The sequence below is a fragment of the Staurois parvus genome, unplaced genomic scaffold, assembly GCF_062004578.1.
Source record: "Staurois parvus isolate SC_StPar_1 unplaced genomic scaffold, SC_StPar_1.0 ptg000131l, whole genome shotgun sequence".
Taxonomy (NCBI): Eukaryota; Metazoa; Chordata; class Amphibia; order Anura; family Ranidae; genus Staurois; species Staurois parvus.
Genome location: NW_028317927.1, coordinates 4,403,836 through 4,419,970, shown reverse-complemented (window position 1 = coordinate 4,419,970; position 16,135 = coordinate 4,403,836). Strand labels below are relative to the sequence as shown.

Genomic DNA, 16,135 nt, shown 5'->3' with positions numbered 1-16,135 from the left:
TTGGATGGTCGTGTCTGCGTGAATGGAAGACAGGATGAAAACATCCCATTTGTCCTTCCACTTCACTGTGAGCAATTCATCAAGCAGACTTTTTCCCTCTTTCTAAGTCGGGTACTTACTGTACAAGCTGTTGGGGGAAGCCCTGGCGATTAGGTCACACGGTGCCACATGCGCTATTTCCAAGATTGAATAAATGTCTAAATAGTGGCACGCTTGTATAAAATTTGTCCATGTATAAGTGTTACCCTATACGGAAAAAGGGCTCCATGTGACTATCTTTTCCCTCGTGAATCCGACAATTACATGTATAGCCTGTTGCCCTCTCACAGGTCTTATACATTTTGACCCCATATCTGGCACACTTACTGGGGAGAAATTATTTAAATGCAAGGCGGCCAGAAAAACTAATGAGGGACTCATCAACACACATGTTTTTCTAGGGAATATACACATCTGCACATTTTTGGTTAAGGTGATTTATGAGGGGCCGAATTTTGTGAAGCCTATCATATTCAGGGTCACCCCGAGAACGATAGAGTGTATTGTCACTGAAATGCATAAATCGCATTATATTCTCAAATCTATGCCTGGCCATGGCAGCAGAGAACACAGGCATATGATGAATCGGGTCTGTGGTCCAATACAACCTCAATTCACTTTTTTTTAGTAATGCCTATGTTGAGGGGTAGGCCCAAAAAACTTTAAATTTCAAAACTATAATAGGTTTTCATGCAAATGGTCTGGCAAGGTTTGAATTTGGGTTGCCAACGATAAATTGTCGTGCAATTGCTTTGATCCCCAATCAATTTCATACAGATCTTTCGTGAAAAACAGCTCCAAAAAATCAAGGGATTAGTAGTTAAGTTTGCTGTTTCCACCTGAATTCCGGGTTGGGCAGTGAATGGGGGAAGTACAGGGGCTGAAGAATTTTTGAGCTGCCAATCAGGATTTGCAAGCACATCTGGAAGGACACTAGGGGCTCTACGGGCCTGTGTGCAAATTGTTGCTGCGGGACACTACTTGTGCTAGCCACCACACCAGCTTGTACTGTACTTATGGCACTCGACACATCACCAAGTGATACTGCAGTGCTGGTATGTAAAACACCAGGATGTACTAGACCGTTGGTGCTCGCCAGTTCACCAAAAGGTAAAGCAGCACTTGTACTGGCACTCTGCTGCATATGAGAATCATCATGCAATTGTACCACCTCAGCAACCTGGGAACAGGTCGGGTATGCCTGGCCTTAGCAGGGACCTTGACTCCATTGTCTGAGCTCTCTGTCAGAGTGCCACTGCTGTCTACAGGTTCACATTCTGAGGCAGATTCTGTCAGTGAGGCTTCCCCTTTGCTCTCATCTGAAATACTCAGAATCCTGTAGGCCTCTTCACTAGTGTACCTTTTGTTGGACATTTTGGCTACTAAATGTATAGGTACCTAGTGTGATTCATGAGGAAAGGAGCACCTGGCTGTCAGGGACTGCTTGAACCACTATAAAAGAATGTACCTGCAAGTGCTAGCAGAGATCAGGCCTGATCTTGATAACCCTGCAATTTTGTGTGCAATGTATCAAGTGACAGTGATCTACTGATACTCTACGTGCTGGGGGAGAAAGGGGGGGTTAAGCATAGGGACTAAAGGCAGGTGTTGGCAAGTGCCGGGGCTGATCCTGCTAACGCTGTAATGTAAACACAGGCACAGGAAGATCTGTCAGGCACGATCACTCAGCAGATTCATCAAACATCACTGGCCTGAATCTGATTGGTGCAACACCAAATCACAGAACTGCTGGGTCAGCTGGTGCATGTGCTTTCTACCCGCGATCATGGCAGGAGTGCGGATCACATATATATATGTGATTTTGTGTAGTGAGTCCACCCTGTAGCAGTAAAACTGGTAACTGGTTAATAGAGTAAGAGAGTGATAGAGTTAACATCATTTAATCTACACTCACCGACCACTTTATTAGGTACACCTGTTCAATTGCTTACTTGCTTACAAATTGCTAATCAGCCAATCACATGGCAGCAACTCAATGCATTTGGGCATCTAGATGTGGTTAGGACAACTTGCTAAAGTGCAAACCACGCATCAGAAATGGGAAGAAAGGGGATTTAAGTGACTATAAACATAGCATGGTTGTTGGTGCCAGACAGGCTGGACTGAGTATTTCAAAAACTGCTGATCTACTGGGATTTTCATGCACAACCACCTCTAGGGTTTACAAAGAATGGTTCCAAAAAGAGAAAATATCCAGTGAGTGGCAGTTGTATGAATGAAAATGCCTTGTTGACGTCAGAGGTCAGGGGCGAATGGGCAGACTGGTTCAAGATGATGAAAAGGCAGCAGTAACTTATGTCAATATGGAACAAAATCTCTGAGGAATGTTTCCAACACCTTTTTGAATCTATGCCATGAATAATTAAGGCAGTTCTGAAGGCAAAAGGGGGTTCAACCTGGTACTAGCAAGGTGTACCTGATAAAGTAGCCAGTGAGTGTATGTTTTTGCATCATTGTGTGTGTTTGATATAATACTGCATGGCACTGTTTTTTGAGTTTCACTCATTATATATGTGGGAGCACATAGAGTGTGGGCAGCAATAAGAATATTTGTGCAAAAAAGTGGAAGATTTTGAGGGTTGCGTAGGAATTCTTTTTATTTATTTATTTTTTAATAATAACCCATTGCTATATCTCATATAAATGTCTACAATTCTGTAATTTGCACTTATTACAGGACAGAAAAAGATCAAGTATTTCCTTGCCATAGACCGATGCCTTTGGATATCAGACAACGTAAGTCATTTATTTCATGGTAAAGTATTCAGTGTTAAATGTTGTATAATTAGCTAAAAGAACCCACTGGAGTTTACTTATCAATGCTTTCACACAATATTTACATAACTGTCACCAAAGGATTCACATATTTTTAATTGCAACATTGATAAACTTACCTCTGTGTACATGGACTCACACAGGGCACTTTCCACAAGCTTCAGATTTCAAAAGCAATCAATGGGAGCAGTACAACCAATCACTGATAGTTTATATCAATCCAGTAAAATGGATAAGCTTTTCCTTGTAGGTTGTCTTGATCCACTCAATTTTATCTAGTTTAAAAGTTTTTTGAAGCTGCAAAAAATGTACCTTGTACATCTGAGACCTTGTTAAAAAGATCCGGTTTTATGTGCAGCTCCTGTAACACCAAGAAAAGAAATGAGAAGGAAAGGTCAGGGATATAAGTGGCAGAGTAACAATACAGGGGCACAATTCACACTCTGTTAAGCAAAACGTAAGCAAAAATTTTTAAGCACCACTGGAAGTTCTCCCCCCACGTTCTGGGGCACATCACAGGTCCCAGGAGGCTTTGGGATCATTCACACAGCGCACATACACAGTGGGAAACTGGCTGCAGAGCCACATGGAGTCAGAGCCAGCTTCCCACACTAAAACATGCCGGAAGCAGGGACCTGATGACTGGCAAAGAACTAGTCCTGGTGAGGACATCATCTGCATCCCTGGACAGGTAAATGTTCTTTCATTAAAAGTCAGCAACTACAGTATTTATAGCCGCTGACTTTTACCTTTTTTAAACCTGACTGAAGAACAACTTTAACAGTAACCTTCATGGAAGGATTACCAAGTATTATTTCAATGAAAGCAGCAGATATAAAAATACTGAGAACATATGTTTTAATTACAGTAAATTAACCTGTTGAAAACTATTAAGATTTTAGGGCCGGTTCACACTAGCACCACACTACAACCTGCAGTGACTGGTGTGCCCTGTGTAGGAGTAGTGAGATACGATATGATGTGTTGCTACAAACCTTCACACTGTTTCCTTTTTTGTAACTTTTTTTTTAAATGTCAGCAAATGACCATTCATTCAAGTCTCAATTCAGCAGTGCATTGTAATGTATGGTATGCAACATGACCGCTGTGACCAATGCAATCCATTGGTGTAAACTGCCTCTATTTAGAGGGATTCTAAAAGTTCATTTTTTTGGAAAAATAACAAACAAGCTATGCTTACCTACTATGTGTAGTGGTTTTGCACAGAGCAGCCTGTATCCTACTCTTCTCGAGTCCTCCACAGGCTCTCCTGGCCCCTCCCTCCTGTCAGGTGCCCCCACAGCAAGCAGCTTGCTATGGGGGCACCGGCTACTCCGTGTGTCCATTCACACATGGAGCTGCGGCTTGGCTCCCTCTCTCTCCTCATTGGCTGACTGGCTGTGATTGACAGCAGCATGAGCCAATGACTCCCACTTACTGTCTCAGCCAATGAGGAGGCAGAGACCCGGGACAGCCATGGCTCTCCACTCTAATTCATCCCAAAGGTGTTCTATTGGGGTGAGGTCAGGACTCTGTGCAGGTCAGTCAAGTTCATCCACCCCAAACTCGCTCACCTATGTCTTTATGGACCTTGCTTTGTGCACTGGGAGCATGAAATTGTCCAAAATGTCTTGGTATGCTGACGCCTTAAGAGTTCCCTTCACTGGAAAGAGGGGCCAAGCCCAACCCCTTAAAAACAACCCCTCACCATAATCCCCTCCTCCTCCAAACTTTACACTTGGCACAATGCAGTCAGGCAAGTACCGTTCTCCTGGCAACCACCAAACCCAGACACATCCATCGGATTGCCAGACAGAGAAGCATGATTCATCACTCCAGAGAACATGTCTCCATTGCTCTAGAGTCCAGTAGCAGCGTGCTTTACACCGCTGCATCCGATACTTTACATAGCACTTGGTGATGTAAGGCTTGGAGGCAGCTGCTCGGCCATGGAAACCTATTCCATGAAGCTCTCTATGCACTGTTGTTGTGCTAATCTGAAGGCCACACAAAGTTTGGAGTTCTTTAGCTACTGACTTTGCAAACAGTTGGTGACTTCTGTGCACTGTGCACTTCAGCATGCCCTGACCCTGCTCTGTCATTTTACATGGCCTACCACTTCATGGCTGAGTTGCTGTTGTTCCCAGTTGCTTCCACTTTGTTATAATACCACTAACAGTTGGCCACGGAATATTTAGTAGCAAGCAAATTTCATGAATGGACTTATTGTGCATGAGGCAACCTATCACGGTACCACACTTGAATTCACTGAGTTCCTAAGAGTGACCCATTCTTTCAGAAATGTTTGTAGAAGCAGTTTGCATGCCTAGGTGCTTGATTTTATACAGCTGCAGCTATGGAGTTGATTGGAACACCTGAATCCAATGATTTGGAGCAGTGTCCCAATACGTTTAGCAATATAGTGTATATGTAGTGCCTATCAAATAAATAAATTATGTAATACATAAACGTAGTATAAAACTGCTTAATAAAAAATGTCAAAATCACGTGTCAAAAATAGATATAGACACACCCATAAATCAGTTAATTAAAGGTAAGCACATCATCTTCCAATATATAAAGGCGTTGATTTACTAAAACTGGAGAGTGCAAAATCTGGTGCAGCTCTGCATGGTAACTTCAGCTTGTTCAATTAAGCTTTGACAATAAGGCCTCATGCACACAGGATATCTTAAAAATGCTGCTCCTCTTGGCAGCAGCACTTTGGCAGAAAAAATGCCCAAAGCTTGACAAAGTGTCTAATGTTTTTACAAGGGTTTAGGTGCGTTTACAAGCGTCAGTCGCTTGGGTGTTAATTTTAATGGCCAGAATAAATGATTATTCTGGCCAGTAAAATAAATTAACTCTCAAGCCCATATGTGCCTAGCATTAACATGCGATTAGGCGCATTTGTATGTATTTACATGCATTAAACATTTTTTTCTGCCAAAATGATGCTGCTCCTGGATGCACTGGTCCTAGGAATTTTTCCTGTTGGTAAACACTACTGCTACTGAAAGCTTCTAAAAAACCTATGTGTGCATGTACACAGGATCGCAGTAAAAATAAATGCCTGATGCCCCTAAAAGTGGCTGTAGAAATGCCCTGTGTACATGAGACTTTAAACATGATTGGATTTTATGCAGAGCTGCACCAGATTTTTCAAACTTCAGTTTTAGTAAATCAGCCTCAAAGGGTAAAAAACAATGTGACAACCAAGTTAAATATTAAGCTTCCAAGAGCGTCAACCTCCCAAATAGAGGCAGACAATGCATGTATTATAGTGGATGGATGGATCTGTGCCTCAAGTACATTGCCGTCTGATCTGCAAACACTCCCCACACAACAGCCCTTTTGTCTCCTTGCCACTCAGTATCATTACAAGCATGCAGGACAAGATAAGAGTGCTCTCATAATGCAGCATTAGAAGGCTTTATTATGAAATAAAGCAAAGTGCAACATATCATACACCAGTATGCAAAGTGAAAAATAATGTGAAGTCCAAATCCTGGATCCGCAGACAGTGGAAATGAGGCACCGGTCGCCCAAAGGTAAGAGTTAAGCTTACCAGAACTTTAACCTCCCAAGCAAAGGCAGACAGCACATACAGTATATTATAATTCCCAGGGTGAATAGATCTCTCTGTGCATCAAATACACTGCAGCTTGATCCACAGCAATTCCAACATAGCAGCTCTTCACTTGTCTCCTTGCTTTGCTGGGTAAATGCCATTCAGTGACACCAGCATGCAGGGCAAGATCGTGTGCAGGAGTGCAATACACTGCGCTGGTGTGTGACATGAATGAAGTGTCACTTTGTGCAGATAAAGTTGACCAAAAAAGGGAACTTTGTGATGCGCTAAAGCATGCATCACACAGCTCCCTCAACGCAGCTCACTGCAGCTGAAACCGACAGCTGCCCACATAATAGTCCAGAACATTTAGTGTTCAGGTAGCATGAACAGGCCCTAACTGTCTGAATCAAACCAAGGCACCTGACTGCATCATTTGGCTTTGTCATATCTTGACACCTAAGAGGCCAGCATGACATTCATTTTGGCTGTAGTTGTCAGATTTTGGTTCTGTGTGAAGTTAAACATGTGTAGCACTACCCCCTTAGGAGTCGCAAGAGATTTGGGTCCCCTATAGTCCTGCACAGCTAGGCAACATGCATTTTCACATAGACTTGCATCCAGGAGTCAATAACCAGTCCTTGAGCTTTGCTTTTGTGATTTTATTAGGGGATTGTTACTTGGATAGGGTAAGGGGTGTACGGGATGCCCAATGGAACTGTAACTGAGGACAAACCTCCTGAACTATATACAAGTCTTTACATAAAAATCTTCTTCTTGGAGAGCTAGCCAGCATCTCCTGCTGTACCACCCCAGACCCCAGATTTTCCTAATCCAGCTGTTCTGGGTGAATCCCTGAGCAGGCGATCAAGTGCCTGTCACTTTCAAAGAAGATAGTCCTGGGTAGTTGCTAATCTGGTTTCCCACTGGAGTGCTCCTTCCTCTTCCTGCCTGGAGGTGAGCCCCTCTCCCATCTGGGCTCCCTCCCAGGCTCCTGCTCTCCAGCCTCAGTTCCTCATCTTCCACCCCAACTCTCCTCCAACTGAGCAGGCTCAGTTACTCTTAAAGGCTGTCATTGCCCCCTTGCCAAGCTTCCTGTTGGGGATTGGCCAGGATCCTCTAAGAGTGCAGACTAGTCAGTCCTCAGATCCGCCCGTTGCTTCTAGATCTTTCTCCAAAGTCCTATAGCAGGGGGAAATTCCAGAGAGCCAGTCTGCAGAGCCTCTCGGCTCTGAATACAATTTGACCCCTGCTAGTTATTACACCCAGGCTGCTACTCAGGCCTCCTGGCTAACAATTGGAGTCTAGCTCCCCCTAGCTGACTAGGAGAGTACTACACATAAAACATGCCATAAATGTGACTGATAATTACATTTTACAGGTATAGGTCTCTGTGTGCTCATTGGTACGTCTAATATTTATGGCTTAAAGGATAAGTTCACCTTTCATAACATGTTACACCCATATTCAGGGTGTAACATGTTATGAACAGACTAGTCACCGCTCCTCTGTGGCTGTCAGCTTGTAGTTCTGAATGAACTACCACAGCACTGTGGAGCGCTGTGATAGTTCATTGACTCTCTGTCAGTATATTTGCTTGCTCTTACATCCTGTACGAGCAAGCAGATATACTGACAGATTTGCAGGAGACCTGCATGGTACCTGTCATCTGCTGATCACTGGTGCAATGGTTTACAGACTTCTGCAACCAAAAATAGTAAATGCACATTTTTTTACCTGCAAACATTGTGAATTTATTGTTTTTGGCTAAAAGGTGGACTTATCCTTTAATGCCACAGGAAAGAGCCCATATGTACTGCAGATAAAATACAGAAAGTTGTACCACATATGCACTGCACATGAAAGAGGTAAAATATACAGTGCATGTCTGCTACTAATTCCCCTGTGCTCTACTTATCACAATTACAAGAAATGTCCCATGAGCATTTAATGAGATAACATCAGCAAACATTTGAGCCCCAACTGTCTACTTCTTAAGCTGTGTACACACTCTAAGTTTTTATGTTCAAACCAGTGTGCTGAACAAAAAATCCTAACAGATCACAGTACTAACGCAACGATGATAGTGTTTTGATCTCCCCTGCTGTGCCTTTGTGTTCTGCCAGGGAGACTGCTCCTCACCAGGAATTCACTGATCGGCGCTGGCAGCTATTGGCTGCCAGTGCTGATCCGATGCTGGTTTTCCAGCAGGCCTATTTGACAGGAGTCGGTTTGAGACTGACTTCTGTAGAACAGATATCTGTACATACAGGCAGAAAGTCATCCAGTTCCTGCTGAACTGCTTCGGCCACTTTTCGGCCCATGTGTACAAGGCTTTAGGTCCAGCAGAAAAGTGAAAATCCATTTTTCTTAATCAGCCATGAGAACAGAAGGTCATGGTTTTACAAGTGTATTCAATTGCATATTATTTGTCTATTTTAGTACTTGCTCGCGATGGTTGTCATCTACTTTCAGAGAGCTAAACTAGAACACACTGTCCGCAACTTCTTTGCAGCTTTGTAAGTATTTTAGTACTTTTACATACACTAGATGTTTAGGCTTTAAAGACAATTGAATTTTCAGTTTTATTCAAGCCAAAGATCAGAGTAAACATGTAACTTCAGCACTTAGAAATCACAGGGAAGCCTGCCATAAATAGTACAAATGCCATAACCACTGTGCAACTAGGACTGGATAGTTAAAGCGGTACCACCATACTTACAGTATCTCATAGAAGTGAGTACACCCCTCACATTTTTGTAAATATTTTATTGTGTCTTTTCATGTGACAACACTGAAGAAATGACACTTTGCTACAGTGTAAAGTAGTGAGTGTACAGCTTGTATAACAGTGATAAAAGTGAGGGGAGGTTTTTAAAAGTGCATTAACATACAATGAAGCATCAAGATAAAAAGATAAATAAACCAAGCGCTAGGTGTCAGTGAAGGAAGGGATGGCTAGCAGCTGACATAGGAAGTAAACCTCTAAAACTTCAAGTGGTACATAAATGGTAAGAATATGCAGCGCTAAAGATAAATGAGTAAATCCCCAATGCTAAAAAGTCCGATAAATTATGAAGCTTCTAGGTTAACATAACGTATTAACGTGACTTCTGTGATAAATCAGCGTCTGGAAGACTGGAATGTTCGTGACTCTTGTGGTGATAAACTGAGAGTAGATTGCACTAACCGGATACATATGCAAATGAAGCATGGAGTAATTAAGACCTACTCCTAGTACTCTGGAAGTAGGTCACTGGATAGGTAGTTGTCATCTCCAAACTTGCCACTAGGTGTCATATCTCCCAGGACAGGCAAAGGTAGGAAATCCACAGACAGCAGCAGCAGCCAAATGAGGTGTTAACCAGGGATATCAGCCAGCAGAAGAACAGGATATATATAGCCACCTTCAAAAAAGGGGCCCGGGCTCCCTCAGTGAAAGAAAAGGAGCCACAGGCCAGAAGCTGTCTGCCCGTATCCGCCTCCTCTCTCCCGCCGGGAGATCTCCTTCTCTTCCTTCTTCTCCGGCTTTACTTCCGCCTTTCCTGTCTCACTTCCGGGTACGCCCCACTTTCGTCCTTCGAGAGATCTCAGAGAGCTGATCATGTCACTTTCACAGGTCACATGGCCGGGTTCTCAGGGCTTTTTTTTCTTTACCTTAAACTATCTGAGGTTTCTTTTGTAGTTAAATGACTGGCCATGAGCCAACTGGTAACTATACACATCGCCAATGCTCAATCTTCCACCCCACCTAGCCTCCCTCCCACGATAACCCCCTCAACACTCCCCTCCTCTGACCTCGCAACTGCCCTGGCCCCCACCACACTTAACATCCCGCACACTAAAACCCCCCCAACACTCCACTCCTTCGGCCTTGCTACCACTGAAGAGGTTCCTAAGGTCGTCTCAGAAGCCCGCCTCACCACCTGCCCCCTTGACCCTGTCCCCACACAACTCCTCCAGTCACCCTCCTCCTCCATCCTACGCTCCCTCACCCAACATCTTCAATCTCTCCCTCTCTACTGGCGTATTCCCCTCCCCCCTAAAGCACGCGCATATCGCTCCCATACTCAAAAAACCCTCCCTGGACCCCACCGACCTGAACAACCTTAGACCCATCTCCCTGCTGCCATTTACATCCAAACTCCTCGAGCGCTTAGCCTGTAATCGCCTAAGCTCCCACCTCAATGACAACAACCTCCTTGATCCCCTACAGTCTGACTTCCGTCCCCTACACTCCACCGAAACCGCCCTACTCAAAATCACCAACGACCTGCTAACCGCCAAAGCTAATGGCCACTACTCAGTCCTCCTACTCCTCGACCTCTCTGTGGCCTTGCACACAGTTGACCACCCCCTTCTCCTTAAAAATACTATACTCCCTTGGCATCAGAGACCCCTCTCTCTCCTGGCCCTCCTCCTATCTATCCCAGTGCTCCTTCAGTGTTACCTATAACGGTGCCACCTCCCCCTCTATGTTGGGGTCCCCCAAGGCTCTGTCCTTGGGCCCCTTCTCTTCTCCATCTATACCTCCTCCCTTGGCCAACTGATACACTCCCACGGCTTCAACTACCACCTCTACGCCTATGACACGCAAATCTACCTCTCTACCCCTCGCCTCACCCCTTCAGTCTCTGCCCGAATCACCTGCCTACTGAATGACATATCAGACTGGATGTCACTCCACTTCCTCATAATAAACCTTTCCAAAACCAAGCTCCTAGTTTTCCCCCCAGCCCGCTCCCCCCCCATCCTCTCCATCACGACCAATAACGCCACCATCAGTCCCACCCTGCAAGCCAAAGTCCTAGGTGTCACTCTAGACTCCAATCTGTCCTTCCAACCTCATGTCCAATCGCTGGCAAATACATGCAGGCTCCACCTCCACAACATCTCCAAAATACGCTCGTTCCTAACCCCAGACACTACTAAACAACTCATTCACTCCCTTATTATCCCACGACTCAAGTACAGCAACTCCCTCCTCACCGGCTTACCTCATCACAGACTATCCCCGCTTCAGTCTATCCTGAACTCAGCGGCCAGACTCATCCACCTTACCAACCGCTCCGTATCTGCCACCCCCCTCTGTCATTCCCTCCACTGGCTTACGATTGCCCAATGCATAGAATTCAAACTACTAACATTGCCGTACAAAGCTATTCATATTACTGCCCCAAACTACCTCACCGACCTGATATCCAAATACCATCCAACATGTACTCTCTGCTCCTCACAAGACCTCCTACTCTCTAGCTCCCTAGTCTCCTCCTCCCATGCCAGACTCCAGGACTTCTCCAGGACTTCCCCCATCCTCTGGAACTCACTACCCCAATCCATCAGACTGTCACCTACCCTCCTCACCTTTAGGTGCACCCTGAAAACCCATCTCTTCAGAGAAGCCTACCCCGCCCTCACCTAACAGCCGATCTCCTCCACTCCTCCTACCACTCCATCCCCCACAGCCACTTCCTCCTGTACCACTACCCCCTCCCTCCTAGATTGTAAGCTCCAAAGAGCAGGGCTCTCGAACCCCTCATGTATTGTATTGTCACTGCATTATCTCATGTACTGTCCCCCACTATAATGTACTGCGCTGAGCAAACTTTTTGGCGCTATATAAATACTGTATTATAATAATAATAATAATATTAATAATAATATCAACAAGAAAAACTAACCCTACATAGAGGGTCAAAATAGACTTAGAAAAGTGAATCACGATTAACATGCAGTACATTAAGTAAGCAAAGAAAGCTGTGTTTAGCCATATAGAAAAAAAACTTGCAAGGGGCCTAAGTGTGCAGTGTTTGTTTTTTTCCTTAAGCAGTCATTTGCCCACAGTAAAGCCATACAACTATTTTATAACTACAGGTGAAACTCAAAAAATTAGAATATCATGCAAAAGTTAATTTATTTCAGTAATGCAACTTAAAAGGTGAAACTAATATTTATTTATTTCAGGTACTTATATAGCGCTGTCAATTGACGCAGAGCTTGTATATGAGATAGACTCATTACATGTAAAGCAAGATAGTCAAGCCGTGATTTCTCATAATTGTGATGATTATGGCTTACAGCTCATGAAAACCCCAAATCCACAATCTCAGAAAATTAGAATATTGTGAAAAGGTGCAATATTCTAGGCTCAAAGTGTCCCACTCTAATCAACTAATTAAGCCATAACACCTGCAAAGGGTTCCTTAGCCTTTAAATGGTCTCTCAGTCTGGTTCAGTAGGAATCACAATCATGGGAATGACTGCTGACCTGACAGTTGTGCAGAAAACCATCATTGACACCCTCCATAAGGAGGGAAAGCATCAAAAGGTAATTGCAAAAGAAGCTGGATGTTCCCAAAGTGCTGTATCAAAGCACATTAATAGAAAGTTATGTGGAAGAAAAAGGTGCACAAGCAGCAGGGATGACCGCAGCCTGGAGAGGATTGTCAGGAAAAGGCCATTCAAAAGTGTTGGGGACTTTCACAAGGAGTGGACTGAGGCTAGAGTCAGTGCATCAAGAGCCACTACAAACAGACGGAACCTGGACATGGGCTTCAAATGTCATATTCCTCTTGTCAAGCCGCTCATGAACAACAAACAATATCAGATGCGACTTAACTGGGCTAAAGAAAAACAGACCTGGTCTGTTGCTCAGTGGTCCAAAGTCCTCTTTTCTGATGAGAGCAAATTTTGCATCTCATTTGGAAACCAAGGACCCAGAGTATGGAGGAAGAATGGAGAGGCACACACTGCAAGATGCTTGAAGTCCAGTGTGAGGTTTCCACAGTCTGTGTTGATTTGGGGAACCATGTCATCTGCTGGTGTTGGTCCACTGTGCTTCATTAAGTCCACGGTCAACGCAGCCGTCTACCAGGAGATTTTGGAGCACTTCATGCTTCCTTCCGCAGACGAGCTTTATGGGGATGCTGACTTCATATTCCAGCAGGACTTGGCACCTGCCCACACTGCCAAAAGCACCAAAACCTGGTTCAATGACCGTGGGATTACTGTGCTTGATTGGCCAGCAAACTCGCCTGACCTGAACCCCATAGAGAATCTATGGGGCATTGCCAAGAGAAAGATGAGAGACATGAGACTGAACAATGCAGAAGAGCTGGAGGCCGCTATTGAAGCATCCTGGTCTTCCATAACACCTCAGCAGTGCCACAGGCTGATAGCTTCCATGCCACGCCGCATTGAGGAAGTAATTGCTGCAAAAGGGGCCCAAACCAAGTACTGAGTACATATGCATGCTTATACTTTCAGAGGTCCGATATTGTTCTATGTACAATCCTTGTTTTATTGATTGCATGTAATATTCTAATTTTCTGAGATTGTGGATTTGGGGTTTTCATGAGCTGTAAGCCATAATCATCACAATTATGACAAATCACGTTTTGAACTATCTTGTTTTGCATGTAATGAGTCTATCTCATATATTAGTTTCACCTTTTAAGTTGCATTACTGAAATAAATGAACTTTTGCACGATATTCTATATATGCTGGTGACGAGGTGCACTGGATACCCTGGCTGCCATTGTGCTATATGCTGGGTGTCCAGTGCGCCCCTGTACCTTTAAGGAGAGATGGGCTCCCTCAGGCTCATCTGCCCTCAGTCTATACATTTATACATGTGCTTCTACTATTTAGGCTCTCAAAATAAAGAGTTAGAAACTGCAGAATATTGGGGTGCCGTGAAGAGGCTCTGCAGCTTATGCATGTATTTGCAAATGTGTGCTAACTAAACCCCTGTTTTTAACGCATACTGTTACCCATGACAACTCGGTTTGTTTGCAAGCTGGTCAGTAAGTTGAGCTTGGAATTTTACTCTTTTCTCTTTTATTATTTGACATGTGTCACCCTTCCATGTGCTCCTTGCTGTGAAGGCCAGTTATAAATTGGAGCAGTGGCCATATTTTGTACTGCCTTCATTAGTTGCCTTTCCAGTTTTAGGCTGGTTAAAAGGTTAAAAATACCTGGTAATTGCCATTTGGCAATAGGAAGTGCAAACATGCATATTGCAACAAAATTGTACACTGGATATCTATCTACAATATACTTACCTTTTCCATGTTTTCTATCTCTTCAGATATCTTGCAAACCAAATGGAAGAAGATGCATATCACCATCTCTCTATCCTTAATTTTACTCGCTACTCCACCTTTCATGATGACGTGAAGAAGATCTTCAGGAGGATGAACTTCAGAGCATGGGTCAGGCCTGAGGAATGCCAGCAAGTAAGTAAACTAGTCCAAACTCTTATACTGCACCCTAGTGTAATAGGGCAAAGAGACATTGCATGCAGTGTGATCATTCTGAAAATTCAGTTTGCACAAGTATGACAAAATATAATCTCAGGGCACAAATATAATGTGAGAAGTACTAGGTGGGCTATTTTTCCCCAAAGACCAAATTTCACCTTTGGTTCATTATACTGTAATGGGAATGTAAGACAAGTACTGTATCTAGATACTGTATATTGATGACAGGTCCACCTTTATGGTATCTGTTTTTATAAACTAACCCAAAAATTAGCTTTGTACAGAGATGTCACATATAGGATAAGAAAATAACACTACAGATAAAATGAGATCATATACAAATGACAGAAGCTTTTATCTGGCTGTATGTCATATCAGTGCTTGCATGGTTTCTGATTTTACATGTATGTTCTGAACAACTCACTATCCAGAATATTTCAGTCTGCTTCATAATTATTTGTAGTGAAAATATAATTCACTGTTTTTTTGTATCAGGTAATGAAAAATCTTCACCATCGTGTCTGGGAACGAGAGAGGAAGGAGCACCACGGTGAGGCTGTGAAAAGGCAACGAAGAGAGCTGAGACTCCTCAGACCAGGCACAGACTACATCTGTGAGAGGTGTAAGTTGAGGGAGAACTCAGTGGAGGTGCCGGTTCTCTGCAGGTCTATGCTCTGTGTGCTTTTTGGGATGTCCTGCATCTCAATATAAACAGTTTTCCCCACAAACAGGTGTCTGCACATCATTTCTATCATTGTACGTGTGTGTAGACACACATTTACACTTGTCATGTACACGCACACACTTGCATACACCTTTACACCACCTAGTAAAAAATAGGACTATCCAGTTCAACTTGCCAGCCTACCCCAGTCTAATAATGGCTATTGTCGGCAAGGAACATGGATAAGTATAACTTATCAAAAGAGGGGGATAAGAAAGCCAGTTCAAACTGCCAGCCAGTTAGCCAACTATCAAAAACCAAATTAACCTGTCTAAGAACATGCGTTTAAAAACAGGGGTTTTGTTAGCACACATTTGCAAATACATACGTAAGCCACAGAGCCACATCACGGCACCCTGAGTATCTGTGGTCCTAACTCTAAATCTTGAGAGTCCTCAGAGTGGAGGCACATGCATTTAAATGGATAGAAACAAGGGTAGGTGAACCTGAGGCAGCCCACCCCTCATTAAGGTCATGGGAGCGCACCTGACACCCAGCATGTAGCACAACGGCAGCCAGGGTGTCCAATGCACCCACTGAACCTCCAATATTAACATACAAAGAACAATGTATAACTTATCAAAAGAGGGGAATAAGAAAGCCAGTTCAAACTGCCAGCCAGTTAGCTAACTATCAAAAACCAAATTAACCTGTCTAAGAGTGACATATAGACTGGAGAAAAATACAAAAAAAGTAAAAAATTATCAAAAAAACAAAGTGTGTGGTTGTTATAGTTTAACATG

At 43.7% G+C, this 16,135-nt stretch overlaps 1 protein-coding gene across 1 annotated transcript; it reads left to right on the top strand.

Annotated features, from left to right (window-relative positions):
- The first annotated feature begins 3,391 nt into the window (after positions 1–3,391).
- Positions 3,392–15,396, top strand: LOC149466339 (speedy protein A-like). Its single transcript, XM_089672645.1, has 4 exons — positions 3,392–3,526; positions 8,849–8,925; positions 14,497–14,644; positions 15,164–15,396. The coding sequence occupies exons 1-4, from the start codon at positions 3,422–3,424 to the stop codon at positions 15,377–15,379; spliced, it is 546 nt and encodes a 181-aa protein (XP_089528771.1). The 5' UTR covers positions 3,392–3,421; the 3' UTR covers positions 15,380–15,396.
- The last annotated feature ends 739 nt before the right edge of the window (positions 15,397–16,135 follow it).